The sequence below is a fragment of the Polypterus senegalus genome, chromosome 2 (genome assembly GCF_016835505.1).
Source record: "Polypterus senegalus isolate Bchr_013 chromosome 2, ASM1683550v1, whole genome shotgun sequence".
NCBI classification, from domain to species: domain Eukaryota; kingdom Metazoa; phylum Chordata; class Cladistia; order Polypteriformes; family Polypteridae; genus Polypterus; species Polypterus senegalus.
In genome coordinates, this window is record NC_053155.1 from 152,417,964 (window position 1) to 152,444,794 (window position 26,831).

Sequence of the window (26,831 nt, forward strand, 5' to 3'; positions counted from 1 at the left end):
TTTTTCACATTGTCATTATGGGGTGTTGTTTGTAGAATTCTGAGGAAAAAAATGAATTTAATCCATTTTGGAATAAGGCTGTAACATAACAAAACGTGGAAAAAGTGATGCGTTGTGAATACTTTCCGGATGCACTGTACAGGTGGCTGCCCCAAACCTTTTTCACTGTGTTGAGACTCATTCTTTAACAGCATTTAATCAGATTTTTTGACACTGATCAACAGAAAAAGACTTTTTAATGACAAAGTGAAATGAAGTCTCTGCAACTAGTCCAAATGAATTACATTTATAAAACAAAAAATAACTCCCTTTAATATGAGAGACCTAAATCATTACTGATGTAGCCAACTGGTTTTATGTGACATAATAAGTCAAATTAGATCACCTGTCTGTAATCAAAGGGTTTCAAATGATTGTTGCATAACTGCTCCTGTATCCAGAATGTCGAACTTGTGGTGAGTCAGTCTTCTTCTTTCAGCTGCTCCCATTAAGGGTTGCCACAGTGGATCATCTTTTTCTATATCTTCCTGTCCTCTGCAACTTGCTCTGTTACAACTAGCACCTGCATGTCCTCTCACCACATCCATAAACCTTCTCTTAGGCCTTCCACTTTTTCTCTTGCCTGGAAGCTCCATCCTTAGTATCCTTTTCCAAATGTACCCAGCATCTCTCCTTTGCACATGTCCAAGCCAACACAATCTTGCCTCTCTGACTTTGTCTCCAAACAATCCAACCTGAGCTGACCATTTAATGTACTAATTTCTAATCATGTCCATCCTTGTCACACCCAATGCAAATTTTAGCATTTCTAACTCTGCCACCTTTGCTCTCTCTCCTGTGTTTTGGTCAGTGCCACTGTCTCCAACCCATATAACAAAGATCCTGTTACTACTGTTCTGTAGACCTTCCCTTTCACTCTTGCTGATAACTGTCTATCACAAATTACTCATGACACTCTTCTTCACCCATTCCACTGTGCCTGTACTCTCTTTTTCACCTCTCTTCCACAATCCTTGTTACTCTGTACTGTTGATCGCAAGTATTTAAACTCATCCACCTTTGCCAACATTACTCCCTGCATTCTCACCATTCCATTGACCTCCCTCTTATTCACACACATGTATTCTGTCTTGTTCCTACTGACCTTCATTCCTCTCCTCTCTAGAGCATATCTTCACCTCTCCAGGGTCTCCTCAACCTGCTCCCTACTCTCACTACACATCTCAATGTCATTAGCAAACATCATAGTCCACAGGGACTTCTGTCTAATCTCGTCTGTCAATCTGTCCATCACCATTGCAAATAAGAAAGGGCTCAGAGCCGATCCCTGATGTAATCCCACCTCCACGTTGAATGCATCTGTTACTCGTACTGTAGACCTCACCACTGTCACACTTCCCTCGTACATATCCTGTACAACTCTTACATACAGTATTTCTCTGCCATTCCTGACTTCCTCATACAACACCACAACTCCTCTCAAGGCACCCTGTCATATATTTTCTCCAGGTCCACAAATGCTACTCCTTCTGGCCTTCTCTATACCTCACATCTGTGGTGCTCTTTCCTGGCATGAAACCATACTGCTGCTCATTAATCATCATCTCCCTTCTTACCCTAGCTTCCACTACTCTTTTGTATAACTTCATACTGTGGCTCATCAATTTTACACCCCTGTAGTTACTACAGCTCTGCATATTACCCTTATTCTAAAAAAATTGGTACCGGTACACTTCTTCACTCCTCAGGCATCCTCTCACTTTCCAAGATTCCATTAAACAATTAAAAACCCTACTGCCATCTCTCCTAAACACCTCCATGCTTCCACAAGTATATCGTCTGGAACAACGGCCTTTCCATTCTTCAGCCTCTTCATAGCTGTCCTTATTTCTTCCTTGCTGATCTGTTGCACTTCCTGCTTCACATCCAACCTTCTTGCTCTCTCATTCTCTTCATTCATCAGCCTCTCAAAGCACTCTTTCCATCATCTCAACACACTCTCCTCGCTTGTATGTTTCCATCTTTATCCTTTAATACCCTAACCAAGTGTTTCCCAAACTCGGTCCTGGGGACACCCTGTGGCTGCAGGTTTTTGTTCCAACCAACTTTTTTTTTTTTAATTGGACTCCTGGGCTAATTAAGTGATGTGTTATTTCCCAAGTTCTGTGTTTTGGGAACAATATAGAAATTAGAAAACTTGGTAAATTTTGGTTAAAAAAAAATAAAAATAATTAAATGTACTAAGCACTTATATAGGAATAATGTATTGTTTACTTTTTAACAATATTTTCATCTTGATTTTCATTCTACTTTTTCAGGTGTTCTAATTGTTTAATTAATCCATTATTTACTAATTAGTGGGTCTGATGCTAAAGTAGCAGCCTTCGATTATTCTGTGTTGTTTGCCAGCATGTCTGCTCGGCTCATTTTTAATTGTCAATAAGATATGACGAAGGGGAAAATTGCACAGAGAAAGGGCAAAATACAACGAAATCAACAAAAGAGAGTTAACGATTTAAATCTATAGCAAAAGCAGAAATATTTCTAAATGTCTTATAAATGTTAAAATAATGCTGCTGTGCTTTTCTGAATATAGAATAGGAGAAAAAAAATACCAGGTAATTAAATGAGATTAGCGTTATCAGGTGTTGTCACTGATTAGGAATCTGGTTGGAACAAAAACCTGCAGCCACAAGGGGTCCCCAGGACCGAGTTTGGGAAACACTGCCCTAACCTGCTGCACATCTTTTTCAGCTCGGTCCCTCTGTCTAGCCAGTCAGTACAGGTCCTTTTCCCCCACTTTAGTGTCCAACCTCTCATACAGCTCATCATACACCTTTTCTACCTCTGTCTTAACTTTACACCTCATCTCCTTGTACTCTTGTCTACTTTCTGCATCTCTCTGACTAACCCATTTCTTCTGTGCGAACCTATTCCTGTGAATACTCTCCTGTACTTCCCATTCCACCACCAGGTTTCCTTTTCCTTCTTCCTGTGTCCAGATGTCATGCCAAGCACCCTTCCTGCGTGTCACCCTTACTAGTTCTGCTGTATTTGCCCAGCTATCTCGGCAACTCTTCACTGCCACCCAGTGCCTGTCTTACCTCCTCCCTGAACTCAACCTTACAGTCTTCCTTTTTCAACTTCCACTATTTGATCCTTGGCTTTGCCCTCACTCTCTTCCTCTTCTTGATCTCCAACGTCATTCTACAGACCACCATCCTATGCTGCCTAACTACACTTTACCCTGCCACCACTTTGCAGTGTTCAGATTGAACCTCTTGCATAGGATATAATCTACCTGTGTGCATCTTCCTCCACTCTTGTACATTACCCTATGTCCCTCCCTTTTTTAGATACATATTCACCACAACCATGTCCTTGACACCAGACCTACTCATTACCTTTTCATCTCCTCTATTCTCTTCACCAACCTGTCCTTTGAAATCCCCTCCAATCACCACTCTCTACCCCTTGGGCACACTGTCCATCACTTCATCCAACTCACTCCAGAAATCTTCTTTCTCATCCATCACACCCAACTTGCGGGGCATATGCACTAACAACATTCATCATCACACCTCCAGTTTCCAGCATAATCATTGCTCTGTCTGAACACTTTTTACCTCTAAAACACTCAGGGTGCTCATGGAAATTGGGCTACTATTGCCCATGGAAGGAGAAGCAGAGGGGGGAGATGTGTGCGGAGGCAGGAAGAGAGGAGGAAAGTGAAGAGAATGGAACTGAGGGTAGGAACTTTGAATGTTGGCAGTATGACTGGTAAGTCAGTATTATGGGCTAACCTTCACAATGTAGAACACTTCAAGTAACTCAGCGAAAAGGTGACTGAAAAGCACATGTCAAGGCATGGATACCAAGAAAACAACCAAGTCACTGAATATTCTGTAGCATCCAATTAAATTATAAGTAATGGAAAGAGTCTATCACAGCTGTTTATCTGCCAAGAAAAGGCCATCCACAAAAACTGATGGGTCGCTCGAGAAGACTGAGTGAGGGAGGCCACCAGGAGTCCTATGAGAACTCTGAAGAAGTTACACGCTATAGTGCAAGAGAATAGAGAGATTGTATATACACTGACTGTCCCAAAGCTTCAGCAGTCACAAGTTAATGGAAGAGCAGCAAAAAGATAAATGTACATGACATCTTAGGCAGAGTTTGCCAGAAGGCTCATGAGACACTCTGAAGTCAGCTAGAAAAAGATTCTGTGATCTGACAAGACCAGAAATGAGTGCTTTGGCCACCAAACTAAAAGCCATGTTTGGCATAAGGAAAACACTACACATTACCAAAATTTCCACATTCCCACCATGAGGCATGGTGAAGACAGCACCATGCTATTAGGATGCATCTCTGCAGCAGACACTGGAAGGTTTGTGAGGGTAGAGGGTAGAATGAATACCTCAAAATACAGGGAAATACTGGTAACATGGGAGATTTGTTTTCCACCAAGACAATGACCCCAGGCATAAGGTCAATGCTATGTAGGAATGGCTTATAAACAACAATATTCATTTTAGAGTGGCCGAGTCTATGTTTAGATCTAAATCTAACTGAGAATTTGTGGCTGAAGTTGAAAGGGCTGCTCATTCACTAGCCCTATGCAACCTTACAGAGGCTGAGCAGTTTTGCAAAGAAGAATGGGTAAACATTGCAGTGTCCAGATGTGCAAAGCTGATAAAGACCTCTGCACACTGACTTAAGCCGGTCATGGCTGCCAAAGTTACATCTACAAAATACTGACTTGATTATTTTCCATTTTATTTTTGTAATTAATTTGATTACTTTGTAGAAGTTGATTTTAACTTTGACAATAAAAAGCCTTCTCCTTAAATGCACTGTGATTCAATGTTGTACTGTATAACAATAAAATCTTAAAACTTGCAAGTGGGTGATTGTAATTGTGATGTAAAGGATGTAGCATGTTAAGATGTACGGGTGAAAACAGTGTAAGAAGTAATATTTTAATTATAAATGTCTTACATTATCTAGCCTTTAGCTATAAAACATCAATACTGTGCTACTACAGTCAGAATATCTCACATGTAAAAATAGTAGCCATAGTTTTGTAGCACCATTATTTAATTTGCCCGGTTTAGAAGTACTTTTCTCAGTTATCAATGCTTATTTTAGTAATTTTTCTTTTACAGTAGGCACAATGTGAAAGTCTCTTTACCAAAACAATTCAATACAAAGAGAACAAGATAACAATTTAGACTACAGGCATGATACATCACTTACGTAGCAGTAATTAATATAATAGTAGTGACAAAAGCCAGAAGTGTGTAAGAGATTTTTTTTCTTCTGAAGAAGATTTTGCAGCTTGCCAGACTGCTGGTGGGGTGTGATGTCATATTTCTCCTCCCCTCCCTTGGTATAGCTTCATGTTGGACCTGCACACTCTGCTTTTGAATACTTGTACTCAGCAAATACAAGAGCTCCTAAACTTGTAATCACTAGTCAGCCGGGGCAGGAAAATGCTTTCAAGAGCACTCCTCCTTTTCTTCTGTGGGATTATATTAATAGGAAATGGGACTACGCAGAGACATCCAAGAGGCAAGTGCACACATAAGGGGTCAAAGCTTTTAGTCTTAATAAAGTTTTGCAGTTCTAAAATGTAAAAGGCAGATTGACAGAAACCATGAAATTTTAAAGCAAAGTACTTCTTTTATTAGATGCATTCACCTAAATATTTGAATTGTTATGCCGAAAGCCTTCATTTTTCAAAGCAATATGTTTAAGGTTAACTTTTTGTGTTTCTAATGTTACTACTTAAAAATATTCGGTTGTTACTGATAAGCCTCTGTTTACACATTAAGATTTCTGATGTCTATGATGACTGCATTTATTACATATATTGAACTTAAGTCCAAAGCTGCTGCCTAGCAATTAATTAAACTCTTAGCCGTTAAAAGCTAAAATGTAACACTTTAAGCTGCAAGTGTACTTACACTTGACATTTTGAGTATTTCTGTGATTATTTTTTTCAGTATTGTTTTTAAGATTAGAATGACAGTTGTGTGTTTTCATGCACTGGTTAAAAATACATCACTGGGTCGGGTTTGTTTTGGAGCTATTAGTTTCTTTGATGTGTTACTTCCTGGCTTATTACAGCAATGCTGAAAGCTCAAAGATGAGTGCTATGTGGCCGCCTCAACACACCAGGGTGTTTGGAGCATTGCTTTTAAAGATTTGTGATTTGTTTTACATCTTGTGATAACAGTGACTCCCTAGTGGTCCACCTGGAGCCAAAAAAATAGGTTTCAATATAGTCTGGACTGTTTCTTTTTTAACTGTAGCACAGCAGAGAATGTTTTAGATAACAAATTATCCTTCACAATGTATTAAAAGAGGACATCTTTAATGACCAAATCTAATGTTATTACATGACACTAATGTATAATTTTAATCACTCATAGTGGGGGAGGAGAGGGAGCGTCCTTGATTTTTGGTTTTCTTGCTAAGTGCAAACATCTGCTGTATTCCAGCTGGAGCAAATGAGTTCATTGGTGTGATCTTCCAACATCATTTATTTATTTATTTGGCATAATGTATTTTTTCTCTGCTTACAGTAAGTTTTGATGTCAAGGCTCAGACGTAGCTACTACCATGCCATCTGTGCTCTATGATTTCAGCACATTGTACATTTATATAATGTATGCATGTCTTTGATGTATATCTGAAGGTACAAATTGCACATTTCCAGTTTATTCTAATTCTCATTAATTCAACAAAGGAGAGATATTAGGATTATGTAATACATTCTAGTCTTTGAAATGTGTTTCTTTAATAAACGATTTTTGCAAAAACGTTTAAAATGTTTACACATTTATTTTCTGTGGTGGAACAAGGGTAAAGATTTCTAACTCCAAGCTCTAGAGCGCTGGGTTCAAATCCTGAGCTGTTTATTGTCTGTATGGAATTTGCACATTTTCTGCATGTATATGTGGGTTTCCTCTGCATACTCCAGTTTTATTCCAACACCTTCCATTACACCAAAGGTGGGCATGTTAAGCTAAGTGGAAATAATAAATTGTTCTGGTTTTAGTGAATGCGCCCTAGTCAAAGTCAACACCATGCTATGTCTTTAAAATGTTATTCTCCCAAGTACATTCTTTAGAAAGATTATTGATGTGCAAATGTTTAAAACTGCATTTGAAAAATGTATATATCCAGATATTTTCATGCATAGTATACACATTTACAGAAACAAATGTAAAGCTGTTGCATTCACAAAAAGAAAGCCATAGTTAAATCTGAGTTTTCAATCAAATTATTCATAATGTATTTGGAAAAATATGGAGTACTTGTGCACTGTACCTGGTCTTGCCAACAACAAATAATGCAAAAATTAATATTTATAGTCACCAGGGGGCATTATTATGCCCATGGATTCATTTGTAATTTTTCAAATTGAGTGAAACTTAATTTAACATTATTTTATTTTTTCCCCAAAGTTGCATCTTGCAATTTATAGTTTACTTATTTATTAAATAATTGTCAGATTGGCACTTGACTTTTTCCTTTATTAAAATATTATACCACTTCATAATTAATTTTCCTTGTAAGTTGTAATTGTTTATTGTGTATCGTTCTTTTTGAAAATATAAATATATCTTGTAAAGTAATTTATATTGATAAAATATAATGTAAACTGCATGATTTACTTAGAGAAAAAAAAAAGTTAACTATGGCATGGTGGCACAGTGGTAGTGGTGCTTCTCTCAACAAAGAGGCTGTGCTTCAAGTCCTGGGTACTCCCTGTGTGGAGATTCCATGTTCTCTCCATGTCTGCACGGGTTTTCCTTCTAAAGACATGCAAGTTAGTTGGTTTGGTGCTGCTAAACTGGTCCATGATATATACAGTATGTGTGTGTTTATCCTGTGATGAGCTGTTGTCTTGTTTATGGATTGTTTCTGCCTGATGCTGGCTGGGATAGGCTTCAGCTTCCTTGTGACCCTGTTCTGCATAAGCAGGTTTGGAAGATGGATAGATAAAAAAAACTGGTCAATACAGCATGAATATCAGGCTGCCATTATTTTTTGAGTTGTATTAGTCCTAGAAAACTAAACCAGATTATTATTTTAGCAAAAAGTTTAATCAAGTAATAACATAAAATACTAGATGAGCAAACTAGCTAATTGATTATGATTGCTGCTTCTCAACTTAAGAAACTAGGGTATAATAATAAATAATGTTATATTTTATTTCTATAAATCACATTTCCCAAGCATGATTCCTAGTTATTAATTGGGTGTTATGTTCTCCTGGTGTACGCTTGGGATTTTCTTCTGTTACTGCAGTTGCACATTATTGTATCATTTGTTAATCTGGCTCAACTCAAGGACATAACATCTTTCTGCAGTATAAATGTATTTAACCTACAGGAAAATATTGAGCCTAGCTTATTTTGGTGATTTGAGGTGTCACTGGTAGAAAAATCTTAATGAAGTCCTACCTGCACATTTTCTCATTAATGTTTTGCCTTTCTTGTTGCTTACACTCTTAAGGCTTGTTTATATTTGACACTTGTGCATTGCCAAAAGGGCCCACTAGGGTGTGTGGAACATAAATTTTGCCACCAGTCTGGGTGTGTGTACTCTCACATTGGTGACTGTGTGCCCCGAGAACTTTGTAACAGTGTGGCTCTGTGTACATAAATGTGAATAAATTCAGAGCAAAAAATCACCCAGAACCTGGTTAAAGATGAAGAAGAAATGGAAATATCTGTGAGATCAATATGTAGAGGCAAAGACAAAACTTAGCAGAAAAAGCTGGGGGATTCTGCTACCGCACATTGTTGTGAGCTGAACGCTACAGATCAGCATGCTCATCCATTGTGTGCAAGCATGTCTGTGTCTGTCAGCACCCAAGTATAAATGGGTCTTTACTAAGCTGACGTTGCACAGCAACATCCCAATTAGACATTCAGTTTACAGTATCAGTTTACTGCATGGGAACACTGATAGCAAATTGCTTCTTAAAAATGAATGTTGAACTCATTTCTGGTTTTTAATGTGGGTGTGCCACCACAACCAACTGTTAAAAACGTGCTAATTTATGACAAATGGGTCAACTACTTGACACAAGCAATATAACACAAATTATATTGGATAGATTGTTGGTAAAGGTTTCCCAGCAGCCACAGTACCACAAAAGTGATAAGCGGCAAGAAAAATTCCCAAAAGAAACTTACAAACAGTACAGTAAACACACACTGACGAGAGAAGAGGTCTTTACCGATGTCACTCAACAGACTGGAGCCAAAATGCTTAGGGATGCACTGGGGGTTGGGGGATATAGAGAGCAGTCGAGAAGACTTTTGTTTAACTGGCAGATACGGTGGCAACTGCTGTACCAATTTTACACTTGTAGCCTTTGATTATCTATGTGCTGATTATTTTAAGTGATTACAGTAATATCACATTCTCATCATTTTGTACCCTTGTTTTCATTGTAATGGTGATGAGCCTTGTTTGTCACATGAATTGCATTCTGCCTTTTATGACAGCACAGTGCATGTATTTGAGATAACTTTGCAGAGGACATGGTGTCAAAGTTTTGGAAATCTTTCATATGAAAAAACAATGTCAATCCTTAGAGATTTGTTGCACTTTTGTATTCATGTTTGGTTTTGGCTTTTTTTTTTACCTTGAATTTTTGGATTTTAACAATTAGTATGGTGGCACAGTGGCAGCGCTGCTACCTCGCAGTAAGGTCCTCCCTGTGTGGAGTTTGTATGTTCTCCCTGTGTCTGCGTGGGTTTCCTCTGGGTGCTCCGGTTTCCTTCCTCCCACAGTCCAAAGACATGCAGGTTAGGTGCCCCTAGTGTGTGTGTGCCCTGCACATTGATTTGTTCCTGCCCTGCGCCCTGTGTTGGCTGGGATTGGCTCCAGCAGACCCCCGTGACCCTGTGTTAGGATATAGCGGGTTGGATAATGACTGACTGACAATCAGTATTATAACTTCTTTTTAACATTCTTTAGCCTGTCTCCTATACCCTGCTCCAAAAAAAGAAAACATTCTTTTTCAGTTCCTGATTACAATTTTTTTTGTCTCTTTTGCCTTTGGGGAGTTTGCTTTCTGTCACAAATGCATTATGTTTCCAGTCCAATCGGTCACAGCACCTAGCTCCCATCATGTTGCACAAGAAGGGCAAAAGTTGAACGCACTGGTGCTATGGGTCAGTTTTGAGCAGCTCCTTTAAAGTAAGCTGCTGGATAGATACTTGACACATCCATCTGTTTTAAGGCTGCACATTTCAGGGATAGAGGGGGCCACAACAGGACATTCTAGCCTGGTGTCCTAGACTTGCACCATTGATCCAAAGGAGCATACAGGGCTTAGCCTAGAAATAATTGTGAGAGATACAGCTTAAAGCTGTTTCATGCCAGAGGTCAGATCTGAAAGGAGCAGCGGCCTCGTGTATAATGTTGGGCATAGAATTCACACAAAAACATGGCATATGAACAAAAGTGGAAATGTGTGTACACACAAAAAAAAATGTGAATGCCAAGTTCCATGCACTTCACCTTTATAAATCCCAATGAACATGACATACACATGCAACTTTCTACAGCCACCCTCCGACTCCTTCCAGAATGTTGCATATTTTGATATAAAAATCAATATAAATATCGCCTTCTGTTTAGTGTTTTGTTAAAAAACAATGGCAAAAGCATGTGGGGAAATGAAGAATTTCAGTGAATGCAAAGTGCAGGCAAAGAAAAATGTAATATTTGTTGGCTTAAGAAGTGGTATAAGCAAGAAAAGGAAGTTATGAAATGATACAGCATAACGAAGACACTCAAAAGTTCAAGTTCAGAAAGTCGCACAGTTCCTGAAATAAAAAAGAAGTGGTCAGATATCAAAGTCGATGTGAAAAGGCGAATTAATGCCTGCCGTCTGTTTATTCTGTTTCAGACAATATTACAAAAGCTGACCGATGATGTGACTCCATGCAATGCTGGTGGCCGAGCACATCTTCAGTCGCTGGCTGTGCACACACCTCTGCCTCAGGAATTGCCAGGTGATGATCTGGCTGTGTGCTGACAAATGCTATTCTGGCGTCACAAAATGCAATAGTGGATGCTGTAAGAGATGTGTCCATTGAAGCAATTAATATTAGGGCTGTACTATGTGATATTGCCCACAAATTAAATGAATTTGTTAAAAAATAAACGCTGTTTCTGATTTCTGAAAACGCTGGTTTTTATATTGTGCTAATAACATTCAAATGAAGTTGTAACATGGTCCAATTTGGCTGATCATTTGGTGGGTAAGGTTCATCCGTCTGTATCTCTTCGGGTACAGGCAAGCCACGATTGTGTGCCAAGTTATGAAGCACGCAACATGCTTGCACAATGCAAAACACTTTCTGTGCACTATAGCACAGCACATTAATAGAGTTATATAAGCAAATTCAATCTCTAAAGACGCCTTTATAGTGTAGTGTCGGTGCTGAGCAGCACAATGGATTGATTCTCTGCTCTTAACATGGCTTTTTGAAGTGACTTACTATCTTTAAAAGGACTGCTTGCCTTTTGTCGCACTAGTTGGAAAAAGCACCTGTTTGGAGCTGCCATTTTTATAGGCTCCTCTGCTATAGATGATGTAATGCCAGCTCATTCTTTTGTTGATTCATCCCTGGCTGATATAACTTGTCCAGCACCTTTGTAATAGCAATGTTCATGCACTTGACCGCTCTGATTATATTTGGAAAACCGGACACTGCTGGAAATTTTGCTTTGATTTTTACCAATTCAACCACAGTGTAAAGAAATCTTATACATCTGGATGACAAGCGGAAAATACCATCCTATACAGATGGCATGGTGCAACTCAGTGATGTTTGTGAAATACTTCATTGGTCAAAAAGTTCACATTGAAAAACTCCTGTGGCTAACAGTCCAAGAGTGGACAGAACTTGCAAAGGAGCAGGTAGAGCACAATTCCTCAAAGTCTGCACCAACTCAGCACACAGTTCCAAGAAAATATCTCTTGGAAACCAAAATCAATGTAGAAGCCAATCATCAACATCATCTCTAAATACGTGCTGTCTTCTAATTCTTCCATTTTTGATGTCTTCTAACAACAATGCTAAAGCAGCTATAGTAGTTGGAATAGTTTGGCCATTTCGTGCACCATTATATTGCTACAGAATGATTACAATCAAGTGAATTAAATTTGTAAATGATATGCAGTTAAATTCAGTGTATTTGATAAAGCTGTCGTCAAGGATGCAAATATGAAAAAGAAAGGAAAAGTGTTATGGCACTTGCAAGATTGGCTAGTTGGAGAACTAAGGGGCTGGGGCCTTTTAATCAAGGTAAAGAAGGAAGGGGTTTTGTTTTACTTTATACTTTTGTACTTTGTGTTCTGCATTCACAACAATCCTGTTTTAAAGAGAAATAAAATGTGTGAAATTCTGAGTCTACTTTGCATCATTCCAAACAGAAATATCTTAAAATGTCTTCCTATTTAAAAATATAAAGCTACATACTAATGTATTATACCATATAGCTTTATTTGTCACTTTATTAGATAAAGTTTAACCAAGCTGTTTGTGGCTTTCCAAAAAAGACCAGATCAAACATTAGTTCTGCATACTTGATCTAGAACTGCATTTGGATTGTTCACATCCTACTCTAGATGATCTGCAGTATCAGAAACAGTATACTTATATTACATTTGCATTTTTGAAGATTCTACAACATAAATGTCATAAATAAACATTTATTACTGTTTAAAGTGGAAGTAAGAAAAAAAGTTTTCTTCTTTTATGAGTTTATTGTTCTATTTATACTAGGGGGTTTGCTCCTCTACTCTCACCAACTTCCCTGCCCCCCCGGCCTGGGCTACACGCCAGCCACTTCACGTCTCTGCCACTCGCATTGTGAAGAGGGGGGCTGAACGCACCCCAAACAGATGTGGTCGCTCCTCCAAAACCCCCTCTTAAATGGCGATACAATGGGAAACAAATACAGTTTTTTTTAACCTCCTCTTTGCTGGATCAGCTGCTGGCTTGCTGCTGCTGCCATGCCATGCCATGTTGTTATGGTGTATAAAATCTGTACATTTTGGTTTCCATTATATTTTGTTCAAGACAAGACAACAGATGAACTAAAATCAAAGCAGGTAATTCTTCCCGTACAACTCACTTTTAAAATAGCTGTTTCAACATTGAAAGGTGGTTCAATTACTTTACAGCCTGGGAAAGGAAGACTGAGCTAACACCATAGGCTATTGATTGCTTTATGGATGGACATCTGGGACAACAATTTGGTTTACAGCCTGGGAAAGGAAGATCTACTGACACCTCAGAGAACATTAAAGGTTTTGTTGTTTGGGAAAACGGACAGTGAATTTAATTCATCAATCATTTTGACAGCCAGCCAATCAGGTGCATGTGTTGTGAAACCAAGACATGACATTTCATAATAAATATGCCTTGGTTTGAAATCAACGACGGAAGGAGAAGAAAGCAAAGAAGAAGGCGAAGAAGAAAGTACAGAAGAAGAAGAGGAACGGATGAAGATGGCACTGGTCGTCAGAAAGGCATCATGAACATCGATTGCTAAATCAAACGCCTCCCTGGGACATTCATCCTTGTCATCTGCAACTTTTTTGTAAGCTTTTTTAAAGACTATATATATTCCGACTTTACTATCAGTACCTATTTTCTATAATCTTTGTTCCAGTGGTATTATTATTATTCTTCTAATAAATACCATGCTGCTTTTAACTTTCTATGCTTTGTCTTAATGTCTAGAGTGATTAATGTAATAAGTTAGATTTCTTTGAGCACCTTGGTGCCGCCGGATTTTTGCCATTATTTATGTGCTGCAGGGTTTATTTTGGCTGCGTGTGAGGAGCTCCACTCAATAGTAGGGGAACAGTACAAAAAGAAGGTATTCCTGGCTGATAAATGGCCTATAGTCAAGAGCGATGGGTCTTTGTATGTTTAAATGTATTCTTGTAGACCAAAAGTAATATTTAGGTCTGAGATATCACTAAAACATTGTATTGTTGTTCATGCCGAAAATAATTACGTATCATGATGTGCTGAATGACAGGCTGTTATACCTATAGCGCTTGTGTGGTTTACAGTGCTAAGGGTTAATCAGCGTTTGTGTGTCATTCATGGGGCACGGTTAGGGTCTGTGTGTGTGTTTATCTGTGTGTGTGTTCATCTTAAAGTGCAACAGCAGAACAACCCGATAACGAACTTGACGAGAACACTTACCCTTGAGGGAAAACAGGTAAAGGGTAAGTAGAGGGAAATACCATGATAATACACATGCCATGCCATGCCTTGTGATCTGCATATTGCGCTGCACTTCAAACATTTAAAAGCCTGTACAGCAGCTGTCCTACTCTTTATCATTTTTTTCCAGCCCTGGGCATAGATAAATCTCTTGGCACAAAGTCTTGTCTTGCGGGACGTGAGTTCTTGATATTTTTTAGTTTATAATTTAAAAACTGAATAAGAATCTGAAAATCTAACAACATCACATTAAATTCTGAAAAGATTGATACAAAACATATATATGTAGGTTTTAAAATAAGCACGATTTAAAGCGTAATATAAAAACTTCACATAAAATGGTTGCACAATGAAGACTGCTACCTGTCAGTAGCTCTTACTGAGTGCTATATGATTTGTTCCATCTCTTAAAGTACAATCAGAGTTTTGCATAGCTGCTCATAGTAAACCAACAGAGTGCACTGCAAACTTTTCTTTAACATGCTTTAAATTTAATGACCCACTAAATTAAACACTAGGAATTAGTTATGGGTCCTGATGGAGTTCAGAGCTTCTCAACTCTGATGCTGACTCTGCATATAGATATTTTAGAGGACAGATGTCTAACTAAAATTTAATAAGAGTTGATTGTTATCCAAACTATGCAGCTTCAATTTAACTTCACCATATGGCACAAAACACTTGACATTTTAAAAGACCCATTCTTAATTTATATCATTATGAACATCTCCAGAGAATATTGTTAAGTGGAAAGTATGAAAAATTTCATTTATCAGAAGTGTAATTGCATACGCATTTTTATTAAAGAAAGACAACTACAGTATTATATCTACTATACAGTAAATTGAGCAAGGTAATGAAAAAAAAATTCTTAAAATGCCTGTAAAATGAAAACATATGATTGGCACAAGTTGTAAACTTTAAATCCATTCAACATATTCTTTGCTAATTTTAAGTAAATGTCACACCAGTGCTGACATAAGGACATACAGTAAAATAAATTAAGGATTAAGTCCTATTTTTTTGGGCACTATAATGTCTCCAAGGAAGTGTTAACAAATGTTTATAGTGGAATTACAAATGAATACAAATGATGATTTACTGATTTTTGATTTTAATAAAACTATTATTCCATATTTCTATGCGTGGGCATAAAAATAACTTAATGTTAAGAGTGGTTTTACTTCCATTCACCTATCCATCTTTCAAAGCCTTTTATTAAGAACAGTGTTGAGGGGCAGCTGGAAACTGTTCCAGTGAGCATCAGGCACAAGGCAAGGACAATTTCTGGATGGGACACTGGCCCATTACAGGGTGAAGACATACATTCCAGGGGCCATTCAGCATTGCCAATTCACCTAACCTGCATATATTTAAACTGTGAGAGGAAAATGGATTACTCAGAGGAAACCCACATGTACATGGGGAAAACATGCATACTCCCATACAGAGAGCACCAGGAATGTGAAACCCAGTCCCCTTAATGTGAGACTGCAGAACCATCACTCTGCCTTCCACCATTAATTATTTTTCAGTGTAAATGCTATTTGTCAAGCTTTAAACCTAAACTATACTTTATTAAGCTTGATTTTCCCAATATGCATCAACAATCAACCAATGTTTTCATCATTCTAACCTTTTTTAAATGCTTTGGATAAGAGCCCAGAAAGAAACAAAAACCATTCACTTTGGGAGCAATATGAGAAATTGAGAAAATAAGCTTTACTTTCAGAACATTATTAATAAAACAGACTGTGGGTTGTTTTTTTAAAGTTTAGAGACTGCTACCCCTGGCTTTATAAATATGGACATGTCCTTCTGAAAGCCAGTACAACTAACACACTATACATAGTGTAGTGGGTAGTTTAATTATAAATACAGAGTTCATACAGAACTACAGAATACTATTAATACAGAATATTATTAAAATTGTCAATAACCCCTACCAAAACAATATTTGTGTTCTTTTTACTCAGCCTCTTTATGAAAATCATACCTTTCACCTATTTGTATTACACCATCACTTTAAGTAACTTAAAGTTAACACATCTTTGTTAGGTAAGATCACATAAAATCATTTAAGTCCTTCATGAAAATACACACTTGTTAGCTAAATTTTAAAGTGCCAACAATGGCCAGAGAAAATTCATAAAAGTGAAACACCCAGTCCCCAGTGGATCACATTCTTATTTGTCTTCTTTTTCTGTTTATGCTTCTAAAATAGCAACCTAGAGTTGTTGTTAAGAGGTTAAATTCTAATGTCTCTATCACCATGTTTCATGTAGAAAGGAATTATTCCCAATCTACTGTATCTGGTTGAGAATGATTACTCTCACAGTCATGTTCTTAGGCATAAAGGTCACCATTCTGAATCTATACTAATAAAAGGCAAAGCCCTCACTGACTCACTCATCACTAATTCTCCAACTTCCAGTGTAGGTAGAAGGCTTAAATTTGGCAGGCTCATTCCTTACAGGTTACTTACAAAAGTTAAGCAGGTTTCATTTCGAAATTCTATGCATAACGGTCAATCCTACTTACGTACATATATATGTCCATAGCCTGCAGCTCGGTCACAGTGTGAGGCGGCGTTGTGTCTCCCATCACCACGCCTCCCACGTAATTGACTGACTGCCTGCCCATATAAGGCCATCCGTCGCTCCAGTCTCTTCATTCCCTTCTTTACTTCGCCACGGTATTCACGTCTCCCTACTGATAACTGCAGCCTTTTTATTTAATCCACAGCTTCTCTGCTGTTTTATTGTTCGTTTATTACGATGCGAAGTTATCGATGAAGCCGGTTGTATGCTTACAATGCTTGACTGATGCCGAATGTCACTTCAACACAAGTCCTGCAAATACTAACGTAATTGAAACAAACCATGAAACTCAAACTGATTATGACAGCAGCAATCCAGGCTGTGAGAAAACAGTAAAAAGGAGGCGTATCAGACGTCGTGGTATATTTTCTGATGCAGCTAAACGGAAACAAGTTCGTTACGCTGCCACCAAATACTTGCAGAAAAATCCACAAGTTAATAAACACGCTGTCACTAAATACTCGCAGGCAAATCCACAAGTTCATAGAAACGCTGTTGCTAAATACTCGCAGGCAAATCCACAAGTTCATAAAGATGCTGAAAACCTTTGAAAAAACCAAATCAATATAGTAAAATCTAAGCATTTAAAATTTTAAACAAATCAAAAGTAGAGTCTATTTGATATGGCAGATGTCTATTTCTTGCTTATATTAAAAACACCCAAAATGTAAATCACATATACCCTTGTGTGATTTTGGGCTATACAAAAATAAGTTGTATTGTATTGTATTGTATATATTAAAAAAAAATCTAAAGACACAAAGTGAAATTTCCATTAAGATTAAAAAAAGAATTACCGTTTTCTTACACCTTACATTTATGGCACTAATACTATATTTCATGTAACCTGATAGATGGATAGATAGATAGATAGATAGATAGATAGATAGATAGATAGATAGATAGATAGATAGATAGATAGATAGATAGATAGATAATATAAATACAAAAAAAGGAGAATATAAAAGCTTAATCTAAAATTTTATTAAATAGGTCTTACCATATTTTTAAAAAGTTTTGAACAGATCGTCTAAGTCAAGTAAAGTCAAGTCGGAGAGCATGCACTGGTACAGTGTGTTGCCGCACCCACTACACAACAAAACAACTTGGGATCCCGGTTTGCAAACCCCTAGCAGACACGCGGTCCAGTCCCACACTCTGGAAATGACTCTCTATCTGCCACAGCCAGGTGTTATGTGGGTGACCCCTTGGCCTGGTCCAGCCACTTGGGTCCCCAACAATGAGGATCTTACAAGCTGGATCACCCTTGGGGAAATGCGTCACATGGCCAGAGTGCAGTAACTGACGCTCTCTCACAATGCAGGTAATGTGCTTCATTCGGGACTCCATGAGCAACCGCTCATTTGGCACAAAGTCAAACCAACAATACCCAAGGATTTTCTGGAGAGAGACAGTGCCAAATGAGCCCAGTCTTTGTCTCAGGTCACTGGACAGCGCCCATGTTTCACAACCATATAGCAAGACAGGAAGCACCAGGACTCTAAAGACTTGGACCTTCATCCTTCATAGATATTGGGAGCGCCACACAACCCTTTCCAGCAACCTTATGACCCCCAATCCATCTACTGACTTCATAGGAAGAGTCACCTGAGACATGAATGTCACTGCTAAGGTCAGTAAACCTCTCAACAAGGTCAACACTCTCTCCATAAACAGACACACTGCTGATGGCTGTGCCCAAGAGGTCATTAAAGACCATCATCTAAGAGAGAATTGAATTTTTTCCAATTTCAAATACAATATAATGTCAGTTACCTACTGACTTATAACAGCTGGGCTACGATTCTTCCAATTGAGCAAGTGTGCATACTAATAATGTGGTATGGGTGATTATAATCAATTTGTCCTTCTCCACTTTAAGCCCATCTGGGAGGACACCAAACACAGCTGTTAATGGTTTCAGAGGGATTGTGACACCAAGGCTGTCTGATAAGCTTTCAAAGATTTTTGAACAGAATTATGTTAATTTGGTGCCTGCCCAAATATTGGTCCAGTGAGGCTGGAGCTCAACTGCAACATTCACAGGCTGGATCTTGCCCTGAATAGGTTGTGGACAATTTTAACCAAGATAAATGTTCTTGAGAAAAGATTTTGAGTTGAATGATTTGCTCATATGGAGCCAGAGCATATTCTGTGTATACCTGCCTTCAGCTCCATCTCTGATGTAATAAGTGAAAGATTCTTTCCCCACAGTATTGTGAAATCTTTGAAAGGAAGGGACTTTCAAATATTTTTATATATTTGCGAGATGCTGTCTGAGTCTACAAAACTGAGCAGTATTTCTTCTGGAATAGAACTGGGTGGTATGTAAGGAAAATTAAACAGGTTCCATTCAGCAAAGTCCCTGATTTGAATGTGTTGATAGAAGGTTAAATTTGGGGCAAAATTGTTTAAGATGCAAAGACATTATCTATATACAAATCTCTAAGTGTTTTAATCCTGAAAGGTTTCCAAAGGTTAAATACTATGTAGGCCTAAAAGAGTAGAAAAATGTGTCTATCATGTAGTGGTGCAACAGATAAAAGCTTATCTGTCTTATAGTGCTCTCTTCATTGGTTTCATATTCTGAGTGATTGATGAACAATTGGATTATTAATATATTGACGATAATTTGTGTATACTGGGGAACAGATTAGGGCATTTAAAGAAGTACTGCAATATTGTATTTCTATTGCAGACCAGGGGCCTCATGTATAAACGGTGCGTACGCACAGAAATGTTGCGTAAGAACTTTTCCACGTTCAAATCGCGATGTATAAAACCTACACTTTGCGTAAAGCCACGCACTTTTCCACGGTACCTCATGCCTTGTCGTACGCAAGTTCTCCGCTCGGTTTTGCAAACTGGCGGCACCCAGCGTCAAAGCAGTGCTACTGTTCTTGTGTGATTACTCATTATTTTCATGACGCGGCTTTATAAATACACCGAAACTAACCGCATATTGTTTATTAGTGTAATGCATCTGATTGTAATTAACTCGTAACAATATAATGGTCCAGGGAACAGCCATAGTATTCCAAATACCATAACTGCTTTAGCGTTGTTACTCTCACTTCTTCTTCTTCTTCTTCTTTCAGCTCCTCCCGTTAGGAGTTGCCACAGCGGATCATCCATATTACTCTCACTGCACGACTCGGAGTATTTATATCACTGTATCTGAGTGTGAATCACAGCAGCAGCTGATCGGAAAGAGAATTATCGGTATACAGCTTTAAGGACACGCTGTCTCAGCCACTGCAAAACGTTTTAAAGCCTTTCCTGTACAGACCTCGCGGTTCAGAAACAGTTTAATCCCAAGAACTTTAAATGCACTCAATCAATTGCTCCTTGTAGAACGGTTTGTACTTATAAGTACAATCACCCCACTGTAAACTTGCACTACAGTTATAATATCTCACAACCTGAGCCACTTTATAAAGCATATTTACATATGATGACGATATCATTTTTAAGGTGAAATGCAGCAAAATATGTTTGTTAAATTATACACATAAAACTTTAACTTCATTTAAATAATCTATATTCTTCACTGGGAGTGTCGTGAAGGATAGAATAATTAAACATGTACTACGAAGATATTTCAATGTTCTTTAAACGTTTTGAAGAATCGGCGCTAAGCTTACAGATGGCTTAACGTCTATTACAGAGCTGATTGTATGGCGATCGGTTACTTGGGGAAAGAAAAGCAAGGACTGCAGGGGCGGCTACGCCAATATATATTGAATATAAAACAGAAAGAGAAAATAACAACACAGCTAAAAGCAGCGACAAATTTCGACAAAAGATAAATGCTTGTCATGAGCATGAGGCTCATGAAACACATGTTTAATAATGTGCTTTAGCTCCTATCATCATGAAAATGACATCACGTATACATCTCAGTATTTTAGTTATTCAGAGAGCTGTAATATCACAAATGTAATGGACTCTGTGTCCAGTTGGAGGAAGAGAGCCAGTTTAAGAAGCAAGTAGTGATTCACACACATAGATCACATACGAGTAGAAGATCAAATACAAAACAAAGCATTTAACGTGCTACTTTAATTACGATGTGATTTGAGAAACTGGTTAATTAAACGATTTTAAGATGAAGTTTATAATGTTCTACTAAATGACAAAATAAACTACGTGATTAAAGTGGAAATGTCGAGATTGAAGTTGACATTTCGTGCTTTTTCCCCACCGTGTGGCTTTTTTCTCTGTACCCTAATAAGCTTTCATATGACACTCAGACAGTGGGCTTACAACTCGGCTTTCCACGGCAACTTTGATATGTGACTTCTTTTTTATTTCCGGCACTGTGCGATTTTGTGAATGTGAGCTTTCAAGTTTCTCCAACACGCTATGTCACTCGATCAACTTCATTTTGTTGATTATACCACGGTTTATTTGAACAAATAGTATGTTTTTCCTTTGCCTCCACTTGGTATTCGCTGAAATTCTTATATTTTCCCCGTGCTTTTCCCATTGTCTTTTCACAGAAGGCTGCGCTTAAGGGCGATTTATATTGATTTGCATATTCAAATAGGCGTAATTCTGGGAGGATTTGGGGCGTTACATAATGCGCGTGCACGAGCGTTAGTTTTCACGCTGATCGGGATTTATGTAGCGGAAGAACGTGGAAGTTGGAGTACGCACAGATTCCTGCATCTGGATTTTTCTGTGCGTAAGTTCATTTTGGCTTTTGTGCTTACGCCATGTTATAGTGCGAGTTCTACGCACTGCGTTATACATGAGGCCCCAGGCTTTTGTATGTTCATCAATTGGTGTTAATTCCAGGTCCTTATAACTTGTATATTAGCCGCTCAGTAATAAAATTGAAAGTTAGGTAGTGCCATGCCTCCTTCTGCTTTAGGTTGTTGTAGATGGAAGTGGATGGGTGAATGTTTCAAATTCCAAATAAATGAAGTTGCAATTGAGTAATTACTTACAGATCGAATTGTTAATGTATATGGGCATGCTCTGAAATAGAAAAAGAAGCTTTGGAAGGATGTTCATCTTGACAGTGGTGATTCTCCCTGCAAGTGTAAAATGGAGGGTAGACCATCTGTTCATATTTTTTGTATAATTTTTCCTATGCAAATAGCAAGATTTTCTTTTTCTAGTTAGATTCTGCATGCTGCATTCTGCAACCGATTGATGTCTTTCTTAGGTAGTCCTGTTAGGAGGGCATTACAGTAATTTTGTAAAGTAAAAGCAAAAGCATGAATTAATTTTTCAGTATCTTGTAATGTTACAAGTGGTCTGTTTTGCTATATTTCTTAAGTGAAAAAATAAAGTCCTACTTATCTGGTTTATATTTGACTAGCAAAATACCCGCGCTTCGCAGCGGAGAAGTAGTGTGTTAAAGAAGTAATGAAAAAGAAAAGGAAACATTTTGAAAATAACGTAACATGATTGTCAATGTAATTGTTTTATCACTGTTGTGAGTGATGAGTGTTGCTGTCATATATATATATATATATACACACACACACATATATATATACAGTATATATATACATATCTACATATATACACATACATATACATACACATATATACACACAAATACATATATATATATACATAAACACACACATGTATAAACATATGTATACAGTGGTGTGAAAAGCTATTTGCCCACTTCCTGATTTCTTATTCTTTTGCATGTTTGTCACACAAAATGTTTCTGATCATCAAACACATTTAAACATTAGTCAAATATAACACAAGTAAACACAAAATGCAGATTTTAGATGATGGTTTTTATTATTTAGGGAGAAAAAAAATCCAAACCTACATGGCCCTGTGTGAAAAGTAATTGCCCCCTTGTTAAAAAATAACCTAACTGTGGTGTATAACACCTGAGTTCAATTTCCGTAGCCACCCCCAAGCCTGATTACTGCCACACCTGTTTCAATCAAGAAATCACTTAAATAGGAGCTGCCTGACACAGAGAAGTAGACCAAAAGCACCTCAAAAGCTAGACATCATGCCAAGATCCAAAGAAATTCAGGAACAAACGAGAGCAGAAGTAATTGAGATCTATCAGTCTGGTAAAGGTTATAAAGCCATTTCTAAAGCTTTGGGACTCCAGCAAACCACAGTGAGAGCCATTATCCACAAATGGCAAAAACATAGAACAATGGTGAACCTTCCCAGGAGTGGCCGACCGACCAAAATTACCCCAAGAGCGCAGAGACGACTCATCCAAGAGGTCACAAAAGACCCCAGGACAACGTCTAAAGAACTGCAGGCCTCACTTGCCTCAATTAAGGTCAGTGTTCACGACTCCACCATAAGAAAGAGACTGGGCAAAACGGCCTGCATGGCAGATTTCCAAGGCGCAAACCACTGTTAAGCAAAAAGAACATTAGGGCTCGTCTCAATTTTGTTAAGAAACATCTCAATGATTGCCAAGACTTTTGGGAAAAGACCTTGTGGACTGATGAGACAAAAGTTGAACTTTTTGGAAGGCAAATGTCCCGTTACATCTGACGTAAAAGGAACACAGCATTTCAGAAAAGAACATCATACCAACAGCAAAATATGGTGGTGGTAGTGTGATGGTCTGGGGTTGTTTTGCTGCTTCAGGACCTGGAAGGCTTGCTGTGATAGATGGAACCATGAATTCTACTGTCTACCAAAAATCCTGAAGGAGAATGTCCGCCATCTGTTCGTCAACTCAAGCTGAAGCGATCTTGGGTGCTGCAACAGGACAATGACCCAAAACACACCAGCAAATCCACCTCTGAATGGCTGAAGAAAAACAAAATGAAGACTTTGGAGTGGCCTAGTCAAAGTCCTGACCTGAATCCAATTGAGATGCTATGGCATGACCTTAAAAAGGCGGTTCATGCTAGAAAACCCTCAAATAAAGCTGAATTACAACAATTCTGCAAAGATGAGTGGGCCAAAATTCCTCCAGAGCGCTGTAAAAGACTCATTGCAAGTTATCGCAAACGCTTGATTGCAGTTATTGCTGCTAAGGGTGGCCCAACCAGTTATTAGGTTCAGGGGCAATTACTTTTCACAAAGGGCCATGTAGGTTTGGATTTTTTTTTTCTCCCTAAATAATAAAAACCATCATTTAAAAACTGCATTTTGTGTTTACTTGTGTTATATTTGACTAATGGTTAAATGTGTTTGATGATCAGAAACATTTTGTGTGACAAACATGCAAAAGAATAAGAAATCAGGAAGGGGGCAAATAGTTTTTCACACCACTGTGCATACATATCTACATATATACATACACTCTTTGGGGTGCGAGCAACTATTGCTGGGGGTGGCGGAATCCATCAAGAAGAAAAATGAAAAACATTATTTGTACAAAATCTTAATTTATTTATCCATTCCTAAATAATTAAATGGGCAGGCTATTTCGTATCAGTGCAATACGCTGTTTGTTAAAACGGATGACTCCCACTCTTACGTGCAAGTCTGCGTGGATATTATGAACTAACGTATCTGTTCAATTTCTATTTAAATTTTAAATAGAAGGAATTTTTATTTAGTCGACAGAAATATCTTTGGTAGGAATGTAAGTTAAATGTAGGCATCATTGCATAAATTTTTCTTCACCATACAAATTTAAAGAGTAAATTCGCCTTACATTCCAACCAAAGAGATTTGTGTCGACTAAATCAGGGGTGTCAAACTCAATTGCACAGGGGGCCAAAATCCAAAACACACTTTAGGTGGCGGGCCGAACAGGATAAACATTTATTGGAACACTCTAAAACTAAACTTTTAAAACTTTTAAAACTTAACTTTTTTGAACATAAATATGAATAAAAACACACAGGAATATTATTCCGGAATAAATCAACTCAAACCTTAAATAACTTATAATATTTTGCTCTTAATAAAAATATATCCTGTCTAAATTATACAAGTTAGAAATAAAGTAAACGCTAAAAGAACAAACATTCAAATTTCTTTACTCTTATGTAATTTTATATAAAAAATAATCCCAAAAGATTTTGCTCTCCATAAAAATATATCCTGTCAAAATTATACAAATTCAAATATGAACATGCTGCATAACAAAACCTGGAAATATAAATAAAATTTGTTCTTTTCAGCAATAACAAATCAAATCATTCAGTTGTCTTTGCTCATGTGTCATTTTAGAGCTGGACACCTGGCATCTTTTTTTGGCAACAAGTTTGTTTGTTTGGTGTGAGGTTCTGTGTTGTGGAGATTCTCAGGATGGACTGCAGGTGCTCATCAGTGAGGCGACTCCTGTGTGCTGTTTTGTTAGTCTTCATGACTGAGAAGAGCTTCTCACACAGATATGTGCTACCAAACATGCACAAGGTTCGAGCCGCATGTAGACGGAGCTGGAGCATTTCTGCGGGAATGGAGTGAATAAACTGTGCGGGCCGTGCAGTATCGTACTTTGCCTTCAGTGTGCCATTACACTGCAGCTCAATCACCTCCATCTGAATCTGCACAGGTGCAGTTTCCACATCGACAGCAAATGGGTTGCGAAACAACTAAAAATTCTTTTTTTGTTCTTCAAAGTCACCAAAGCGCCATGCGAACTCAGTGCGCAGTGCGCTCAGTTTATCAGCAAAGTGAGTATTTGGGAACACCGTTGTGCCGACTTGGTTCAACATTACTTGGCAACAGGGAAAGTGGGGCAAGTTGCACTGGTGCATTTGTGTCTCCCATAAAAGCAGCTTCACTTGAAATCACTTTGTGATTGTGCACGGGTAAAAACGTCTGCTGAAGTGTCAGATTCTTCTTTAACTCTTCTGCTTTCTGTATCTTCTGCATTGCATTCAGGTCTTTCAGGTTATCCTGATGTTTTGTCTCATAGTGCCGTCTTAGATTAAATTCTGTAATTACAGCCACATTAGCTCCACAAATGAGACACACGCATTTACCGGCAATGTCAGTAAACATATACTCAGCCTCCCATCGGTTTTTAAAGGCTCTATTTTCAGAATCAACTCTTCTCTTCGGCATCGCGTGGGCTAGCTTCGCAATAACTTGCAGCATCATAAGCTAGACTTGATTAACGTGGTAAGTGTTCGGCAAGGCAGCTGAAGTGCTGCATTATGGGATCTGTAGTTTATTGTGTTACCAGCGCTTCATATCTCCGGGCCATTAATAACAATAATACAGTATATAAAATGATCTCACGAATATAATTAGACGCCGGGCCGGATGTGGCCAGCAGGCCTTGAGTTTGACACATATGGACTAAATAGAACTTGAAAAGATATATTTTTTCGAATGTGATTGCGCAATTCAGATCGAGTTGACTCGCACTACAGTACATCGAGCCCGCATTGTATTGTGGTTTTGCCTGCGTGCCTCAATAAGTCACCCTCCCCTTACTTTTTTACCGTTCATCTAATGAATACACTGAGTATGGGTTTACCAAAACAATCATTGGTGGTGAATAAAGTATCCATTATTCATAAAGCTTTAATTGGTGATCTGTCTTTCTGCGTTAACCGCATATTTTTTCATACGTCACAAACCAAGGGGAAACGCAGCGGAGAAGTAGTGTGTTAAAGAAGTTATGAAAAAGAAAAAGGAACATTTTAAAAATAACATAACATGAGTGTCAATATACAGTAATTGTTTTGTGTTAGGAGTGTTGCTGTCATCAAGGATTTGATTATTATTATTTCTTTCAATCAGGTTCGTATTTGTAGGATGTGTTCAAGCTACATTCCGTGTTTGTCAATCGTTGTAAAGATAACAGGTTTCATTCATCGATTCGTTTCTTACTGCATCAATAAACAGCTCGTCTTCCTCTTTATCTGAGACGTGACACACTGCATGCACAGGTTTTTTTACACTGTCTTCCTTTAGCGGGACATTGACTTTTTCCACCGTGTGCTTTGTTTCCGCAGTAGCTGCACTTATGAATATGCTTGTATGTATCACACGCTTCATATTTATTTGCTGCCTTCTCAATTGT

General features: G+C 38.1%; 1 protein-coding gene across 14 annotated transcripts in view; it reads left to right on the forward strand.

Moving 5' to 3' along the window:
- Positions 1-5,426: 5,426 nt before the first annotated feature.
- LOC120523489 (target of Nesh-SH3) overlaps positions 5,427-26,831 on the forward strand; it is a 281,674-nt gene continuing 260,269 nt past the window's right edge. For all 14 annotated transcript variants that reach the window (XM_039744835.1, XM_039744841.1, XM_039744837.1 and 11 more), the window contains exon 1: positions 5,427-5,574. In XM_039744835.1, the coding sequence (XP_039600769.1) occupies positions 5,496-5,574 (79 nt within the window). In that variant the 5' untranslated portion in view covers positions 5,427-5,495. The remainder of the gene's footprint in view (positions 5,575-26,831) is intronic.